The sequence below is a fragment of the Rasamsonia emersonii genome, assembly GCF_000968595.1.
Source record: "Rasamsonia emersonii CBS 393.64 chromosome Unknown ctg1118621762150, whole genome shotgun sequence".
Lineage (NCBI taxonomy): Eukaryota > Fungi > Ascomycota > Eurotiomycetes > Eurotiales > Trichocomaceae > Rasamsonia > Rasamsonia emersonii.
In genome coordinates this window covers 58,648-77,733 of record NW_013562624.1, presented here as the reverse complement: position 1 = coordinate 77,733, position 19,086 = coordinate 58,648, and the positions used below count along the sequence as shown (strand labels likewise).

Here is a 19,086-nt window from a genome sequence, read left to right as displayed (position 1 = left end):
CGCTCGAAGTCAATCAAGAGCTTCCCCCCAGCGGTAGGGCGCCCAGTATGGATGGTAGACCTGCCTATGAGGGGACTCTTTCGGAGTCCCAGATGTTGCGCCTGCTTCCAGAGCACCTTGCGGAGCTCTTACGCAGCGCTTCTGGGTCTCAGTATTTAGACGCGCTCGCGCTTGCGGCGCTGGAACCCAACTGTACGGAATGGGTATTTTCATCCCACGAGCCTCTTTTCGTGGATTTGGCAGCCAGGTGGCTGTCGTTGGATCCTCAGGTCCATCAATTTCGAGTCATCTCGGCATTCTCTCGAATTCTGCCCTTTGCGCCATTCCTCCGATCTTTCGCTAGCCGCTGCGTCGCAGCGCAAGATGGACCCTTGACTGCATTGGCCACTTCTAGGGAGTTGAAGCTTCTCGAACTGGACGATGTTACGATCCGCACACTGCTTCTGGCGGTGTTTCGCCTATTGTCTTTCGACCTGGAGTCGTTCTCGAGCGCCGTGTCGCCGCTTCAACTCCAGTCATTGTTCCAGCACTCTGATAGATGCGTGCGCTACTTGGCTATCCGCTGTTTCTGTTTATATATGCATGCCGCGGACGCATCTACAGAGAAGATGCTACAAGCTCATATCGGCGATGGGCCCATTGAGGGAGAATGGGAGGGCATCACCATTGACTACAGGCTTGTCGGGCTGTGGGAAGAACGACGGTGGCAGACTCTTGACAAGAATCTTCAGCAGAGACGCAGTTTACTATCAGCAGAGGATGCGCTGACTCAAGTAGAGAAATTCAGAGCCCACCTGACAGCTCGTACTGCTGATATCGGTGGAGTTCTTGTTCCGAAAGTGCGATGGGACGCGCCTGCTGCTGAATCTGTTCTTGTGAAGACACCCACAGTCGTGCAAAATCTCCAGAAGATTGCCAAAGCACTGCTTCGGCCCAAGCCACTTCTCCTGGTTGGATTGCCAAATTCTGGGAAAACTTCCCTGGTCAATGATATTGCAAAAACGATGGGCCAAGGATCATCTATGGTCACACTTCATTTGAACGAGCAGACTGATGCAAAGAGTCTGCTTGGGATGTATGCGACGTCTTCCATGACTGGGGCTTTTGCGTGGCAGCCTGGAGTGTTGACAAAAGCCGCAAGAGAGGGCCGCTGGGTGTTGATCGAAGACCTCGATCGGGCTCCTTCAGAAGTCATTGGACTCATGCTTCCTATTATTGAGAAGGGAGAACTGATTATCCCAAGCAGAAAAGAACGGATCAAATGCGCGGATGGATTTAGAATCGTTGCAACGATGAAGTCCTCACTCAACAATAAGGGAGAGGAAATTGCTCCCGGTCATGGTTTACTGGGCATTAGGCATTGGGAAAAAATCCAGATCAATTCGTTACCTTTGGATGAGATCCGTGACGTAATCAGTCAAAAGTATCCTTTGCTGTCATCGCGAGTGCCAACATTAATGGATGTGTATGATCGACTCTGCTCCGCTTTTCACAGCAGTCTCGCGGTGAGAAGCTCCCAGGGAAGGACACCCGGCTTCCGTGACCTCATTAAGCTATGCAACAGATTAAATCGGAGACTTCAGCGTTTGGGTGCAAAGACCGGTAACGAAGCGACTCCTGAAAGTGTTCAGGATGAGATATTTCTGGATGCTGTGGACGTCTTCCTTCGTTATCTCCCTGACAGAGCTCTCGGAAACAAGCTATCGTCTGTTGTGGCAGAAGTGCTTCAACTATCTCCTCAGAGAGCAGAGTTCTGCCTCCACGAGCGCACTCCTCCATACGCAGATCGTGACAGCAACCTTGTCCTTGGAAGAGAGTCTTTCACGAAAATGAAGGTTTCCAAGATGGCTAAACAGAAATTTTCGGAAAGCTCCTCTCGGTTTGCTCCCACAAGAGCTGCTCTGAAAACTATGGAGCAGATTGCGGCAGCCGTGCAAGTTGCGGAGCCTGTCTTGCTTGTCGGAGAAACCGGCATTGGTAAAACGGCTGTTATTCAACAACTGGCGAGTCTGATGCGCCAAAAACTCACTGTCGTGAACCTTTCACAGCAGAGTGAAAGCACAGACCTTCTTGGGGGCTTTAGACCTGTCAATCTTCGCTCGATGGCCGTTCCTCTGCTGGATGAATTTAACCAGCTATTCGAGCTCACGTTTTCGGCGAAAAAGAACCAAAAGTTTCTTTCATCTGTGGCAAAGAGTGTTACTGCAGGCAACTGGCCCCGGTTGGTCAATCTTTGGCATGAGGCCGTTCGCATGGCCCAAGGCGTTTTTCGTGTGTCCCAAGATGCCAGTCAACCGCAGACGGGCAACGAGGAACAGCCGTCAAAGAAGAGAAAGCTAGACTCGCCGAAGTACGTAGCTCTGCGGGAAAAGTGGGAGGCGTTTGCCGCTCAATTGAAGGAATTCGAGGCCCACGCAACCAGAGGGGATTCGAAATTTGTCTTTGCCTTTGTCCAGGGAAAGATCGTTCGGGCTCTGAGAAACGGCGAATGGGTCCTGTTAGACGAGATCAATTTAGCTACTCCCGATATACTGGAGAGTATCGCGAGTCTGCTCCATCATGGTGATGAGGGCCGGCCGTCTGTACTGCTCTCGGAAGCCGGAGATGTTGAAAGGGTTTATGGGCATCCAGACTTCCGCATATTTGGAGCTATGAACCCCGCTACCGATGCAGGAAAGAGGGACTTGGCTCCTGGGCTACGTTCTCGGTTTACGGAAATTTACGTTCATTCCCCAGATAGCGACTTCGATGATCTGCTTGGTCTGATTCAGACTTATCTAGGAGATCTGACGATCGGCGACCTTCGCTTGCCATCAGACCTTGCTCATTTGTACCTGAAAACGAAGCAGTTGGCAGTGGAGAATAGACTTACGGATGGAGCTGGACAGCGACCGCACTTCAGTATTCGTACGCTAGTGCGAACCCTCATCTACGTCGTCGATCATGTGCATATTTACGGAATTCGACGGGCTGCATATGAGGGCTTTTGCATGAGCTTCTTGACACTTTTGAGTCAAGAGTCAGAGAAGCTAGTCGCACCGCTCATTGAAAAGTATATATTCGATACCGCCAAGAATGCGAGGTCACTTCTCAGCCAGACACCTAGACCGCCTAATGATGGTCATGAGTATGTGCAGTTCAAGCACTACTGGATGAGGAAGGGTCCCTTCACCCCAGAAAAACAGCCTCATTATATCATCACTCCATTCATTGAGAAAAACCTGAAGAATCTGCTAAGAGCCAGCTCGACCCGGCGGTTCCCGATTCTGCTACAAGGGCCGACCTCTTCAGGAAAGACAAGCATGGTCGAATATCTGGCAAAGATCTCTGGAAATAAATTCGTCCGCATCAACAATCACGACCACACGGATTTGCAAGAATACCTGGGTTCTTACGTGTCTGGTGACGACGGGACATTACGTTACCAGGAAGGTATACTCGTGGAAGCACTGAGGAATGGATATTGGATTGTCCTCGACGAACTCAACTTGGCACCTTCGGACGTGTTAGAGGCGCTGAATCGCCTTCTAGACGACAACAGAGAACTGTTTCTGCCGGAAACGCAGGAAGTCATTCACCCGCACCCAAACTTTATGCTCTTTGCCACGCAAAATCCTGCTGGTCTGTATGGCGGACGGAAGGTCTTGTCACGCGCCTTTCGAAATCGGTTCCTTGAATTGCACTTTGACGACATCCCCGAGGACGAGTTGGAGTTTATCCTTAAAGAAAGAAGCCAGATCGCACCTTCTTTCTGTACCAGAATTGTTTCTGTTTACAAGAAGCTTTCTATGTTAAGACAGTCTAGCAGACTCTTTGAGCAAAAGAATAGCTTCGCTACCCTGCGTGATCTCTTTCGATGGGCCCTTCGTCGGGCTGATGATCGCGAGCAATTGGCCATTAATGGGTTCATGCTACTTGCAGAAAGAGTTCGCAATCCGCAGGAAAGGGAAGCTGTAAAGAAGGTGATAGAAGAGGTGATGCGGGTTCACATCGATGAAGATGCCATTTACAGCTCTTCTGAGCTGGAGAAGCGCACGCTTAATCGGACTCTTCCAGACGGGATCGTTTGGACAAAGGCAATGAGGCGTCTCTTCATCCTAGTTTCACAGGCACTTGAGAACAACGAACCTGTGCTTCTAGTGGGTGAAACTGGCTGTGGGAAGACCCAGCTTTGCCAGGCAGTGGCAGATACCCATGGCAAGGAGCTCTTCACAGTTAACGCCCATGTCAATCTAGAGACGGGTGATCTGATAGGTGCCCAAAGACCACTGAGGAATCGATCTGCAATCGAAAAACAGCTGCTGGACGATTTGCGAGCTCTCATGCGGGACCTACCAGGACTCGGCGAGGATGTCGAGGCCAAAAGTCTGGATTTGCTGAAAGAGATGTTTTCTCAATTGAGTCCGGAACAAGTGAAATCCAGCGATCCAGAACTATTGAGACGGATTAACACGAATATGGCACGGTCTCATGCCCTGTTCGAGTGGTCTGATGGGAGTCTCGTGACTGCTATGAAAGCTGGCCAATATTTTCTTCTGGACGAGATTTCTCTCGCTGATGACTCTGTTCTTGAGAGGCTTAATAGCGTCCTTGAACCTCATCGATCACTCCTCCTTGCTGAGAAAGGTCCCATTGATTCCTTGGTGGTGGCCAGAGAGGGATTCCAATTTCTCGCAACAATGAACCCTGGTGGTGATTACGGAAAGAGAGAATTGTCAGCGGCTCTAAGGAATCGACTTACGGAGATATGGGTTCCACAGCTGTCAGAAGACGAGGACATCTTACCAATCCTGACGGCGAAATTGACCTCACGGGCCACGGGTTGCGCGAAGGCGATGCTGGAATTCGCGAAATGGTTCAAGAAAACGTTTCAAAGTTCCTCAGCTACCTCTGTCTCAATTCGTGATCTTCTTGCATGGGTGGACTTCGTCAACAAATGCTCAATCCCTGACGTCGAGTTTGCACTCATACACGGTGCAGCCATGGTTTTTATCGACACCCTAGGCGCTAATCCTTCGGCAATGCTTTCCATGGCACCAGATAGTATCGGAAAGAATCGTGACATGTGTCTTCAAAAGCTGAGCGAACTATTTGGGTTCGATGCCTCCCGCATCTACTATCAGCCTGCCACTGTCTCGGTGACCGACGGATATCTCTGCGTGGGCCCTTTCAAGCTCCCGATGTGTGCGGAATCTGCTCCTGACCCTCAGTTCGTCATGGATGCCCCTACAACTGTCGCTAATTCTGTTCGAATTGCCCGAGGTTTACAAGTATCAAAACCAATCCTTCTCGAAGGTAGTCCTGGCGTTGGAAAAACCACGTTGGTGGCATCTCTAGCTCGAGCACTTGGAAAGCCTCTTACTCGTATCAACCTCTCAGAGCAAACCGATCTCACTGATCTATTTGGGTCGGACGTCCCAGTAGAAGGCGGTGATGTCGGACAGTTTGCTTGGAGAGATGCACCATTCCTGCAGGCAATGCAACGCGGAGATTGGGTATTGCTGGATGAGATGAATCTGGCCTCTCAGTCTGTGCTCGAGGGACTGAATTCCTGCCTGGACCATCGACAACAGGTTTATGTTGCTGAGCTAGACCAGACCTTCAAGCGACATCCTGATTTCGTTCTTTTTGCCGCCCAAAATCCCCATCACCAGGGAGGCGGCAGAAAGGGCCTGCCTGCTTCGTTTGTCAATCGCTTTACAGTCGTGTACGCCGATTCATTTAGCGACACAGACTTGAAGAAAATTTGCGCAAAACTCTTTCCAGGCAGCCCTCTCGAACAAACTGGAAAGCTCGTGGACTTCATTTCATTGCTGAACACGACTATCGCCCAAGACCGACAGCTAGGAAGTGTTGGTGGACCGTGGGAAATCAACCTCCGTGATATCACAAGATGGCTCCAACTAGCTGATCGTGGTCGTGTCCAGATTCCTACTGGCCATTTCCTTGACACCATCATCAGCCAGAGATTCCGCACGGCGGAGGATCGACTCCTGATCTCCCAACTTTTTAAGCGAACATTTGGAGAGCCACCGCCAGATAAATCCTATTATCATGATCTCACCACGCATAGTTTCCAAGTTGGATGTGGATTCATGCAGAGAGATCTTGTTCTTCAACATCTCCATGAACCACAGTTGAAGATTACCCCGAGTGATCTTCCCATTCTGGAGTCACTCATTCTTTGCATAGAGAAAGCATGGCCAAGCATTCTAGTAGGACCAGCTGGATGTGGCAAAACAACCATACTCCGCAAACTTGCAGCTATCAATGGCGCTCAATTAGTCGAATTAGCTCTGAGTGCTGATACCGACACAATGGATTTGATCGGCGGCTTTGAGCAGATTGACTATCGGAGACAGATCTCGTCGCTTGCCAAGGACTTGGAGTTGTTTCTTCATCGCCACATTGTCACCTCTCTTTGTTCCGGAGAGTCTTCAGAATCGATATCCAATCTCCTTCAAGTTTATCAGCTTTGCCAAAATGCAGATGTCTCCTTGGACGGATTGCTCTCCTCAATCACCATGCTAAGGTCGAGTTACCCTGATCTAGATGTTGAAGACTTTCTCCGTCGGTGCAATGTCCTGGTGGAAGTGTCCAAGGATGCGAATAAGGTCGGCTTCGAATGGACCGAGGGTGCTCTCACCGAAGCTATCCAACGTGGCTATTGGGTGGTTCTCGACAATGCAAACTTATGTAACGCGTCCGTTCTTGATCGCCTCAACTCCCTAATGGAGCCAAACGGTTACCTTGTTTTGAACGAGCAGAGGACGGAAGATGGCTCTGCGAGGGTGATCGTACCTCATCCCAATTTCAGGCTATTTCTAACGATGGATCCTCGAAATGGGGAGTTATCTCGTGCTATGCGGAACAGATCTGTCGAGATATGTTTCTTGCCACACGCCATGGACGACCATGGTCGATCAGTTGGACCTTCCTATACCTGTCAGTCTCTCTTGTACCGCCTACGCAATATCTGGAAGTTCAATCAAAATACGGTTGCAGAAGATATCCGCGACGTGTCCTTCGAGCTTTGTCTGGACCATCTAGCAACGCCGGACCTGGAGCGATTTCAAGACTCAATTCGAAATTTCGTTTCACGTCATTCGGATAAACCTGTGTTGGAGAATCTCCTTCCTACGATCTCCAGATACATCGCAGTCGTGGAGGAAAACTCTCAATGGAAATTGCTGGCTAACAGAAATGATCAGCTTGTTCATCCTCTTATCAACGAGCCGCTGGCTTTTGTTGGAGCGACTTCTATAGATAAACTGAGTATCGTCGCCTGTTTGCAAGAACTCAAACTCAGTCTGCATCATATGCAACAGAGTATGGCTCGAGCGAATGAAAATTCCCAGTATCTCAAGCCTTCTCAAATGACGCGATTGGAGCGTTCATTGGCCTCTGGGAGAATACCGGCCTTGATGAAAGACTCAACACAGCCTGTCAGTTCGTTCCTGATTGATTGCAGTCGGTCTCTCCACCAGTTTATTCAAAGTCTGGATAGTACAATTCCCCTATCTTCCGGCTCTCTTTCTGCTCTGAAAGCTATTACCAGGTTCTGTTGGGATATCTTTGCAGCTACGCAGGCCAAGGACATGGATGAGGGGGAATTTCAGACTTATCTTCAAATTGGTCAGGATATCCACTCTTCTGCACTCGATCAAGGACCTCTCTTAGAACCTCTGGCTTCCTTCTTCGCCCAATTCCTCGCTAGATTTCAGTCAACGTGGGCTTTGACTACAGGATTAAGCATGCAGAGAATCTGGGACTCCTGGCGACCGATAACCTGCGTCGACAACGACCAACTGAAGTGTCTCATCGATCTTGAAGGGGTTGTATCGCACTTCGCTACTGTTGCTCTCCAAGCGCGGCTTGACCTAGGTCAACTTAGTCGGGTACGAAATTCCTTAATCGATGCGCAGAATTCAGTGCTTCGAAACGGAGCAGATGGCAATGTTCTGGTGCAGGTAGGTAATTTCTATCCCTTCTAGCGAAATCTGATACTCACTGCTATTAGGCCTTGAAGCAACAAGTTAGCGAGCTTGCTTCTGCTATCAACCTCTACGACCCGGATCAGCGTCCTCATTTCTCCGGCGTCTTCGAGACACTCTGTCAATACCACGACTTGCCGACCATCTGGTCTCAGAACAGATACATGGATAACCAAATTCTGAATAGCACTCTACCGTTACTCGCAGGTCGGCCAGCGCGCCCATCAGATACCTCTAATCTCGGGTCTCTGGTTCCGCATATGCTGCAAAAATTATCCTCGTACAATGGTTGTGAAGCGCTGCCAAACATCGTATCTCCTTGGAATGGGAATTTCTCTCTTTCTCTACTGGAGAGATTGGCGTTCGTTGGTGACGTGACGCTTGGCCGGCTTGAATTCCTGGAGACCGAAGAGCATGTTCTAGCCCAAGCCCTAGCGCTGAGTTCTCAAGAAATTGCTCTTGATCAGATCAGACTTCTTCTAAGGGCCTTTTCGAGAGTCTGTCTGGAAATCATGGAGCTGCACAGAGATTTTTTGAACTCAGATCGCTTTGAGCTTGCTGTGCATGCCCTCCGGACTGTCGAGGAAAAGGGATGGTATGACGGTCCACCAGTCCCGGAACTTCTGCCAAGCGAGTCTCTCCCAAGCGACCATTACTTCAGGGAATTTGTTGGGGGTCTCTCGAAGTGCTTACAGGCGTTAACGATGAGAGGGACATACTCTGATGGAAATGTATATGAAGTTGGTCGTATTTCCATCGAATTGGCAGTCATTTGCCTGCGCCTTTTCGTCCCTGACAAACCATGCGATCCGTCTCTTGGCTTAGTTATTCAGCGGAGACGTTATGCTCAGCAAGTTTCTGAGCTTGCTGCTAGGGACAAGGCCATTATGGCATTTGAACTTGAGTTCTCTGGCCAGTCTGTGAACTTACGTCGCCGTTTGATACAGAAGGAGCTGCAAGACCTCGGATCAGAACCCCCAGCTCCTCCTGTCACCCGGCCAAGCCAATCTCAATTAATGCAACTGCAAGGCGAATTCTCCAATTTGATAAACTCTGTTTTGGGCAGAAGACCAGACAATTATGGAGCTGCAGAGTTTCGGGAATATGGCGGCCTTCTGCATGACAACATTCAACGGATATGCCAGCGTCTCCGGTCAAGCTTCAGGTCATATGACGACATCACAGTACTTGCTAGCCGATTTCTCCAAATGCTGGACCTGGGAATTTCACTTGTCTTGAGCGCGGTCCCGAGCTCCTTAGATGTCACGTCCGTACAAGCAATTAGTGACAGGACCCCATTCCTTGGTGGCAGGCAGCATCTGCTGTCAAGTTCAGGGACAAGAAAAGAGGAATTGGCTCTGAAAGTCCCTACAGATGTACAATTTCAGGAACTCTCAGTCTTAGTGGCGGCACATAGCGCAGATCTTTCAACACTGCACGCGCCTGAGGGCCTTCACGCTCTGAGCCGCATACTCGATTTCTTCTATCGACTATGGAAGACGCAGCTAAGACATGAACAGAAAGAAGAGGCTCAGAGGTCCCAGTTATATCGTTACAAAGGCTCTTTCGAGGACGAAGAAGAAGCGGACGAAGCTGAGTTTCGCAAACTGTTCCCAACTTACGAAGATGGCGCCGAAGGAGAAAGGGAAGATTCGCGCATTGACCCGAAGTCTGTCTCTCTTAGATTATCAAGACTCCATTCCGCAATTTTTGAGCCCGGAGATGTACAAACAAGGGTACGAGCGCTCATCACTGATTCGGCTCGTCTGCTCGGGTCTGTTTGGTCAAACAACAAGTCGTCCCCAACAGCTCTACCGCCGCAAGCCCATCTTCCAGGTATCATTCTTGCGCTTGATGATGAAATGAAGAAATTTGGGCAAGTTCCGTCAAGAAGCTATAATTTCTACACGGATCCAAACATTTCCGAAGCAAAGAAGCTTGTCTCGTTGGTTCTTTCGGTGCAGTCGCGTTTCAGTCAGCTCCAAACTGTCTGGCCGGAACATGCAGCAATCCACGATGTTCTTGTCTGCTGCCAGGAGGTTCTTCAATTTAGGCATGTGGAGCCAGTTGCAAAGTTTCTAACGAAGGTGGAAAAGCTTCATGCCCTCGTTCACGAATGGCAGCTTGTGGCAAGCAGGGAATATTCGGCCGCCTCTCAGTACAACGACCTGACAGCTCTGATCATCAGCTGGAGGCGCCTGGAACTGGCGACATGGGCAAAGTTACTGGACATTGAAAATGAGAAATGCGAGGAAGACGCGAGCTCCTGGTGGTTCATCGCATACGAGGTGTTACTGGCGGTTCCCTTGCAGATGGTAGAGACGGGAGAAGATATCACGAATTATACAAAAGAGACTGTTTCCACTCTCGAAAGTTTCTTCAAGTCGACAACCATGGGTCAGTTCAGCCCTCGTCTACGGCTCGTGGAATCCTTCAAATCGCTCCTGCTGCTATACGCAAAGGAATCTCCACCTCTGAGCCGTTTAGTTGCTGCTCTTGAGAACTTCTTGCAGCACTATCGGCAGTTCGAATCTGTCATTTCGAAGTCTATCGAGGAGGGTAGACAGTCTCTCGAAAAGGAAATCAAAGAACAGATTCAGCTTGCAAGCTGGAAGGACACAAACATTATCGCTCTCAGAGAAAGCGCAAAACGATCACACCACAGGCTCTTCAAGCTTATCCGGAAATATAGAGAGTTGCTTGCCCAGTCCACTGAGACACTTTTGCAACAGGGTATGCCTGATTTGCAGGAAGCAGGGCATCCTGTTACGAACGGGACACATTCAGAAAGCTCGTCGGCATCTGCAGAGGCTCTTGCTATGTGCCAACAGCATGACAAGACGTGGAATAGCAGAGCTCCCAGATTCAGAGATCCCCAGGCCACCGCGATGAACATGTCGCGTGTTTACGGCAGCTCGCTGACCGAGTTTGACATTGCCTCGCAGCTTGATAATTTTGTGACAGATGCTATTGAAACCATCCAGGATCTCAAATCTCAGACCCCAAAGACTTTAACTGAGGAAAACAAAGAGACAGTGCAACATCTCAAGGCGCAAAAACGCCGCTTCTACGCGGATACCTTACGACAACTGTATTCTATGGGTGTTAAGCGGAATGTCAGCACTGTTCTTCAAGAAGAACAGGCCACTGTCTCTCAAGTCCTTGCGACCACCTCAAATCTGTCATGCGACAATGTCTCTGGGTCTGATAAAGCGAAAAGCGCAGACTTGTATTTCCACAGATTCCTGGACCTCCTCCCTCGTGTCCGACAAGCGTCGCGAGACTATTCCGAGGATCTTAACCCTGTCGAGATAACAAGGAGCGTGGGTTCAGCCGAAGGTCTCCTCTTATTGATTAGGAAACAGCGAGACGCTATTTCTCCCGCTCTTCGTGACGTAGAAACTCTTAGGTCTACGTCGCTGAGGATGAGGAACCTCTGGACCCAGTCTCTCTGCCAGGAGAAAGTTTCACGAAAGGAGGAGAAACAGGATCTGATGAGGCATGTGGCCTGGCTGGCTCCAATTGTCGGAGTGGGAATCGAAATCATAGAGATCCATTCGAAGTATTCTGCAACCGACTCCTCAAACATCTTGCAGGAATTGCAGGCATGGAAAGATCGTCTCTACCACTTGAAGGAGTCATTAGCCGGTCTTCCTGAGCTTCCAGCAGGCATCTCTTCACAAACTTCAGCCGATGTCATGGGGAAGGCTGCTGATTCTTTGCGTGAGCTGAGCGCCAACGTGACAAACTGGAAGAACCAACGTCCTGACTTGTCCTTCGTGCTTGAGCAAATAGCTTCCTGGGCGGATTTCAAGGCAAACACTAGTGCAGCAACAACGGAGATGGGGAGCAAATTGACTCTTGACGACCTGAAGAATGAGGTCCTGTCAGCAGTGGACAAAATTCTTGTTGCTCTCCAGGGTGTCAAGAGTTCACTTGGCGGTTTGCCGTCTTCTACGGAAGACAAAGATTGGCTCGCCCAGGCCGATTCTGTCTTAAGCAAGGCCCTCAAGGAGCTACATATTTCGGAAATTGCCATATCTTTTGAGTCAGTCCTGGGCAAACTCCAATTTCTTCAAAACGAACATGGTCCTGCACTTGCTTTGGCCTCTGCAATTATAACAAGTTTGCTTCCAATCGTGGAGCAACATCGGGCCATATGCGAGGACTTAATAGGTCGTTTCCTCTCCGTTCATCGGGAGGTTTGCAAGATGTCCTATGTTCTTGCAAAGTCATTCACCCAGGTGGCATCAGAAGGCTTCTGTAGCCCCGCTGAAGAATCGAACGAGGAGGGCCAATCTGGTAAATTAGAAGCTGGAACCGGACTCGGCGAAGGGGAAGGTGCTGAAGATATCAGTAAAGACATTGAGGATGATGAAGACTTGACCGAACTTGCCCAACAGAAGGATCCTGACCAATCTACCAAGGATATGGAGAAGTCTCGCGATGCCGTCGACATGGATCAAGAAGAGCTTGAGGGCGAATATGATGAGGACGGAGATGACAAGGAAGAAGAAGGAGAAGACCAGGATGAGAGTGGCTCAGAAGAAGAAGACGATGAGATCGACGAAGAAGTGGGCAGTGTTAACAGTCTTGATCCCGGAGCGGTGGATGAGAAACTGTGGGATGGCTCTCACAATGAAGAGCAGAAAGAGACCGAAAACGAAGAGGGCAAGGGTGTATCTGAATCTGACCAACAAGTTGCATCCAGTGATAAACAAAAGGGCAAGAACCAAGAAGAGGGTGAAGCGCAGGAGAACGAAGAGGAAGAGGAGGAAGAGGAAGAGGCTCCCGAGGATGAGGGCGAAGCTGTTGGGCGAGAGGAGATGGACGTCACCGATCCGCATGCCAAAGAAGAAGAGACTCTTGACCTTCCGGAGGAGATGCAGCTGGATGGTGAAGAGAAGGACGATGCGGGATCGGACGAAGATGATGGAATGGACGATCTTTCTGATCTGGGGCCAGACCTCGATGAAGGACAAGCCGAACAAGCTCAAGATGAGACAATGGATGACGGCGATTCTGCTTCACAGTCAGAGGACGCCAATATGGAAGGAGACGAGGAAGGAGATTCTGCAGAAGCGGATGACGGGAATGAGGCCGAGAAGCCTGGGGAGGATGAACCATCTAATGAGGAAGAGGATGAACAGCAAGATATCTTCCGAACCCAGCGCGACGATAATGATGCTGACGGAAATGATGTTGCCCCGAGTGAAGCAGTGTCCGGCGGCCCTGGTGCTGATCAGGACATCAATGAGGAAAAGGGCACATCTGGTGATGCGCAACAACAAGGCGGTTCTAAGGACGCAGGCGCCCAGATGGAGCAGCCCAATGGTGCTACGGAAGACGGGCAAGATCGACAGAGGGCTGACGATACATCCGGTGGCGCTGGCGAGCAGGAGCAAGAAGATCCTCAGACGCAGGCCTTCAAGAAATTAGGAGATGTCCTTGAGCAGTGGCATCGTCGTCAGCGAGAAATCATGAATTCCTCGAAGGAGAAAGATTCTCAGGCGCTGCCGCCGGATACAGACATGGCGGATGCCGACTTCGAGCACTTAGCTGATGAGGACGATGTCGCTGATACACAAGCTCTGGGACAGGCTAGCGAAGAGCAGGCAAAGGCATTAGACCAGAAGAAGGCCGTGGAATCGGAAACCGCAACTGCTGATGAACAGCGCTTGCCAGATGTCTCTGAGGACAGCAAAGATGCGTTGGCGGACCAAGAGGCACCAGAGGATGTTCAAATGAACGAGGCTCCGACTGATGTCAATGACCAAACGGGCACGAGTTTATCCGGGAACAATGCCCAGATCGGCGAGCCATACAATGAAAAGGATGGTCAGCTGCAAACCAATGAAGCGTTGGACGAAGTTGACTCGCATCTTGCTGCAATCCATCTGTCCTCATCCCTCGCACCGCGGACTTCACCCGAAGAGGCTAGGAGGCTTTGGTCTCATTACGAGTCTGCTACAAATGACCTCTCGCTGTCCCTGACTGAGCAGCTTCGCCTGATTCTGGCCCCAACCCTTGCCACAAAGCTTCGAGGGGACTTCCGGACCGGCAAGCGTCTCAACATCAAGAGAATCATCCCGTATATCGCATCGCAGTACAAGCGGGACAAGATCTGGATGCGGCGGTCGATTCCCTCCAAGCGAAACTACCAGGTCATGCTTGCCGTTGACGATAGCAAGTCCATGATGGAAAGCGGCAGCGGGCAACTAGCCTTTGAGACGCTCACGCTGGTCGCGCGCAGTCTCAGCATGCTGGAAGTCGGCGATCTGTGCATCGTGGGCTTTGGCGATGAAGAGCACGTCCGGGTTGCGCACGAGTTTGGCAAGCCTTTCTCCTCCGAGGCCGGGGTCCAGGTCTTCCAGCAATTCAGCTACCAGCAGACAGGCACCAACGTGCGGAAACTGGTCGCCGACTCGATTGCGCTCTTCCGCGAAGCCCGCGCGCGGCGCTCTTCGACAGGTAACGCCAGCGCCGACCTGTGGCAGCTGGAGCTGATCATCTCCGACGGGATCTGCGAAGACCACGACACCATACGTCGACTCGTCCGCCAGGCCCAGGAAGAGCGCATCATGATCGTCTTCATCATTCTCGACGCGGCGAAAGGCAGCTCCATCATGGATCTCACGCAGGCGAGCTTCGAGCCAGACTACAGCAGCGGCGGGACCGGCGAGATGAAGCTGAAAATGAAACGGTATCTGGAAGGGTTTCCATTTTCCTACTATCTGATTGTTCGCGACGTGCGGGAGTTACCGGCGGTATTGGCTATGGCGTTGAAACAGTGGTTTGCCGAGGTTGTCGAAGTATCATCCTAAAGGAAAAAAAAAGTGATTTTTTTCTCGCTCTCTCTGGTTCTCTGATGGGTTTGTTAGACTAGAGTGGCTTCTCTGTATATGGTTTGGATATGCATGATGTATTTCTGGTTTTTTTTATGTATTAGAATTTGCCATGCATGGTTCTTTTTGGGATGGAACTCGATCAAGAATGTGTATATATGTAAATACCCAATACAAAGATGAATTTCCTGGAACCATTCTTGTTAAATATCGACCGGATCGATATTGGTAGATAGATATTGGTATACAATGTAATAGTATCAGTTTACAACATCTGCATAAGACAGAAAAGTGAGAATCACAGAGGTGCATAGCTCTTAGATACTTTATTGAAAGGACGTTGTGCGAATAGCTAAAAGTTCTAACATTACGGAACAAGCAAGAAACTTTTGAATTACTCCCAATACTCTTCATAGTGAAGAATTTAAGAGAACATGCTGGGAAATGGGTATACATCATTACTACAACAAAACTCGGCAGACCACCGAGCTGTGCCATATCCATCAAATCACAATCGCTATCGGCATCACCATCACCATCCATATTTCGAGCCTGCCTCTTTCTTGTTCCTCCGGCCCGCCGCAAAGCTCTCTTCCAGAGCCTCGCGCTGCGAGCTGGCTGCCTGAACCAGCTGGCGCAAGGTGTGCTTTCCTGGAGCGATGGGACGAACGGGGTTGTGTTGCTGCGCAGCAATCTCCTCCCGTGTGTGCATTTCCTGGTTTGCGGCGTACTCGGCGTCCCCTTCGAAGGTGAGAACGCGCGATTTGGCTGCGTTGGGATTCCGTCCGAGTAACTGGCGTTTCTGGGAGCTGGAGAGATTGAGGTCGTTGGCGATAGTGTCGAGAGTTGGTTGGGATTGAGGCGCTGCGGAGGCAGAAGAAGATTCGGCCACCGTTTGTTGATGTTGTTGTTGCTCGTAGGAGGAATCAAGAGATGACGGATCCGGTTGAGGACCGGGTGCTGTGTCGGTATCCGAAGGGTTATAGAGTAAAGATTCATACTCCCCGGACGAAGACTGCACTGGAGCTTGGGCATTGTCGGGGGTCGTCGTAGAAGTCTCTTCGCTGGAGAATGAAAACAGACTGACCTTTGGTTTTGGAGGAGCTGCAGGCGCGGCGTTTGATGAAGAGGACGGCGTTGGTCCTGTCGATGCTGCTGCTGCTGCTGATTCCTTTTTCTGAGCCACTCCATCTGCAGCTCGTGAAGCTGCAATCGTCGATGGCGATTTCTTTTTCGGATTGCGTGCCACGGAGAGCGGCTTAAACATCATGGCATTGCCCTTCTTCTTGTAGTCTTCGTCTTTTAGTAGTCCCGCATCATTACCTCCATCTTCCCGAAGACTCCCAGGTTTAGGTATTGTACTGTCGTCCTCGTTTCCACCAGCAACAGGTCCCGTGCTCTCATTGAGAGCCTGGTCGTGCCGCATCTCGGCATCTGCCTGGCGATCGAACCCTGGAGTGGCGCCCGTCTTCAGACTGAACACCTTTGGAGTGGCATCAGGACCATTTTGATCTTTATTCGCTGCCGCCGCTGCATTTTGTGCGGTGCGCTTAGGTGGAGGAAGTAGGGAATTGAAACCGGAGAACACGCCACCTCCATTCGTCCTAGGCTTCTTCCGTGCGGGGCCACCTTCTTCGTCTTCGTTAATTCCATCCTCTGGCTTGATTTCCGGGAGAGCGACACGGATCTTGCGGGGGTTTCCGCGGTCAACGAGCGACGAGAAGCCTTGCGCAGGTTTGGAGGGCTTGAACGTATCGGCGGAGACGGTGGATGGCTCCTTCTTTGCAGCGACCGGCTGACTGTTCTGAGTCTGGTTCTCTGAGTCCGAACCCTCAGAGTCGGAGTAGGAAACGAGCGCCATGGTGGCTGTGGATGTGGACGGGGAAGTGGGCGAAGTGGTCCTGCTTGACTGAATGAAATTATATCATCGGCGTTGGAGCTGAAGATCGGAATCCCGCATTTGCCACGGGATCTCGCACGGGCCCCACGAGTTTATCAATCAATCAATCAATCAAGCATTCAGTCGTGCGCGTCTGCTGCTTGTGAAGTCGCGTTGAAAACAAAGTCAATTCATTAATTGCACAGGCAGTTCAGTTCAGACAGAGAAAAACATGACGTCAACCAACGCTCCCAACTAAGCACCACTGATACAGCTTCCCTCCAAAGGCAACAGCAGTCTGCCAGCAGCCTGGAACAATGGACTCGACTGCCACAAATGGTAGCACTCACAGCAAGAAAGAAGACAATCCACAGACTTCATCCGCGACCAAAGAAAGCCACACTGATGAGCAAGATGAATATGCGCGTTCGCGGCATGGCAGGTTCCGCTTCAAATCGTCCAAATCCAGATTGAAGCGCGACGGTTCGCCATCTTCTTCTTCGCATAGACATTCGGACAAAGATTATGATGAGCATCGTCACAGTCACCATCACCATCACCGTCGACACCGTCACCACCACCATGGACACCACCGCTCCTCTAAGCGGCGAAAGACCGAGTCCTCCCCGCCGCCATCCCCGCCCTTTGATCCGCCTCTGTCACCAAACACCGCTTTCCGCGAGTCTCTCTTCGACGCCCTGGCAGACGACGAGGGCGCTGCATTCTGGGAATCGATCTATGGACAGCCTATCCACACATACGCGATACCGTCCGTGCCCAAGGGCCCCAACGGCGAGCTCGAGCGCATGACAGACGAGGAGTACGCGGAGTACGTACGGGCCCGAATGTGGGAGCGAACGCACGAAGGCATGATGGAAGAGCGGGAGCGTCTTCGAAGGGAAAAGGAGAAGGAGAAGAGGCGAGCGGAGGCCGAGCGACGACGAGCTGAAGAACAACTGAAATTCGAACGAGCGATAGAGGAGAGTCTGAGACGTGGGGAGGAGAGAAGACGAGCCAAGGCCTGGAAGGCCGCATGGGAGGAGTATCAGCGAAGCTGGGAAGAGCTCAATGCTGCGGTGGCGGCCAAGGAGGAGCCTGGCACCAGCGCTGCTGCTGGCGACGGTCCCGAGAATAAAAAGAAGCCGTTTATCCTCCGCAACCACCTCTTCTGGCCTGTCGAGTCCGGGAAAAGACGGGACATCTCACGCGAGGCCGTGGCGGAGTTTATGCGCCATGCCCCTGCTGCTGCTGCCGCCTCTGGACACGCAGACATCGTCGCCACGCTCAAAACCGAGCGTGTGCGCTGGCATCCCGATAAGATGCTTCATCGGTACGGGTCTCTAGGACTGAGCGATGAACCGACCTTGATGCGCAGTGTCACGGAGGTTTTTCAGATCTTGGATCAGTTGTGGAGCGAGGAGAGGGCGAAGGCAGGGCGGGACAAGACATAGACCCTAATTATCATCGATCATCATCGATAATCGCTCAAAAGCCGGCTCTGGTTGATTTTTCTCGTTTGTTTGTTTACTACTAATTACAAGGGTTATACAGGTTCATGGTGCAGTCAAGAAGTGACATTTCGGCGCTACGGTTGGGATGGGATTAGTATGGTATGGTATGATTATCATAGATTACAGATGTTTATGATACCCCTGCAGTTAAACATTTCTTTCTTAACTTGAATGCATCAAGGAGAGATGGTCTTCTATTTCCATTTGACTTAACAGAAAGCATCTCTCCAGAGAATAAACGAGGAATGAATGAATAAATAAATAATAAATTAGTATCAAGGTTACTGGGGTTAGTATAATCAAATTATCAATATTAAGAACAGGGTTATTAGGGTTATTATGCTTAGGTCACTTACTACCTATATAGTTACCTAGTATGCAGTAATACCTTTCAGGATCACCTACCTCATCATGTCCCTGCATACCTATCAATAATGGGTCGGGTAAAAGTGAGGATTTTCACCATTCTGGCTACTAATACTTCGTAGGTCAGCTGAGGTCTTATATGCTGGTAAAAGTGAGGGGATTCAGTTCTGTTACCTGACAAGCTAATAAAGGAAACTGTCACAGACAACTAAGTAGATTGACTAGTAAACTAGTAAAAACCTCCTTTGTTTTTTTATTCTGTCTACTTCATATGCTAATTCTTCATTATGCTTTTCCGCAACAAAACTGCAGCGACTGCTTGGTTTGATGATTACTCGTAAGACAGAGAAAAGAAAACAAGGCTATTCAATCATATCATCACTTTTTCTTATCTTGCAAAGACTTCGTGACTATGAGGGATGAACAACAAGGCAAGCACAACGCTAGAAAACAGATGCGGATGGATGGAATATATGAAACCAGACAAATGA

General features: G+C 50.3%; 3 protein-coding genes across 3 annotated transcripts; 2 read left to right on the top strand and 1 right to left on the bottom strand.

Moving 5' to 3' along the window:
• Window positions 1-47: 47 nt before the first annotated feature.
• On the top strand, window positions 48-14,818 carry T310_9550 (Midasin; the record flags this gene model as incomplete). Its single annotated transcript, XM_013467991.1, has 2 exons — window positions 48-7,970; window positions 8,021-14,818. 2 exons carry the CDS (start codon window positions 48-50, stop codon window positions 14,816-14,818), a joined length of 14,721 nt encoding a protein of 4,906 aa, XP_013323445.1.
• A 553-nt stretch (window positions 14,819-15,371) lies between these two features.
• Window positions 15,372-16,700, bottom strand: T310_9549 (uncharacterized protein; the record flags this gene model as incomplete). The annotated part of the gene is made up of 1 exon (XM_013467990.1): window positions 15,372-16,700. One exon carries the CDS (start codon window positions 16,698-16,700, stop codon window positions 15,372-15,374), a length of 1,329 nt encoding a protein of 442 aa, XP_013323444.1.
• A 335-nt stretch (window positions 16,701-17,035) lies between these two features.
• Window positions 17,036-18,614, top strand: T310_9548 (uncharacterized protein; the record flags this gene model as incomplete). Its single annotated transcript, XM_013467989.1, has 4 exons — window positions 17,036-18,048; window positions 18,270-18,323; window positions 18,503-18,518; window positions 18,597-18,614. 4 exons carry the CDS (start codon window positions 17,036-17,038, stop codon window positions 18,612-18,614), a joined length of 1,101 nt encoding a protein of 366 aa, XP_013323443.1.
• Between the last annotated feature and the right edge of the window lie 472 nt (window positions 18,615-19,086).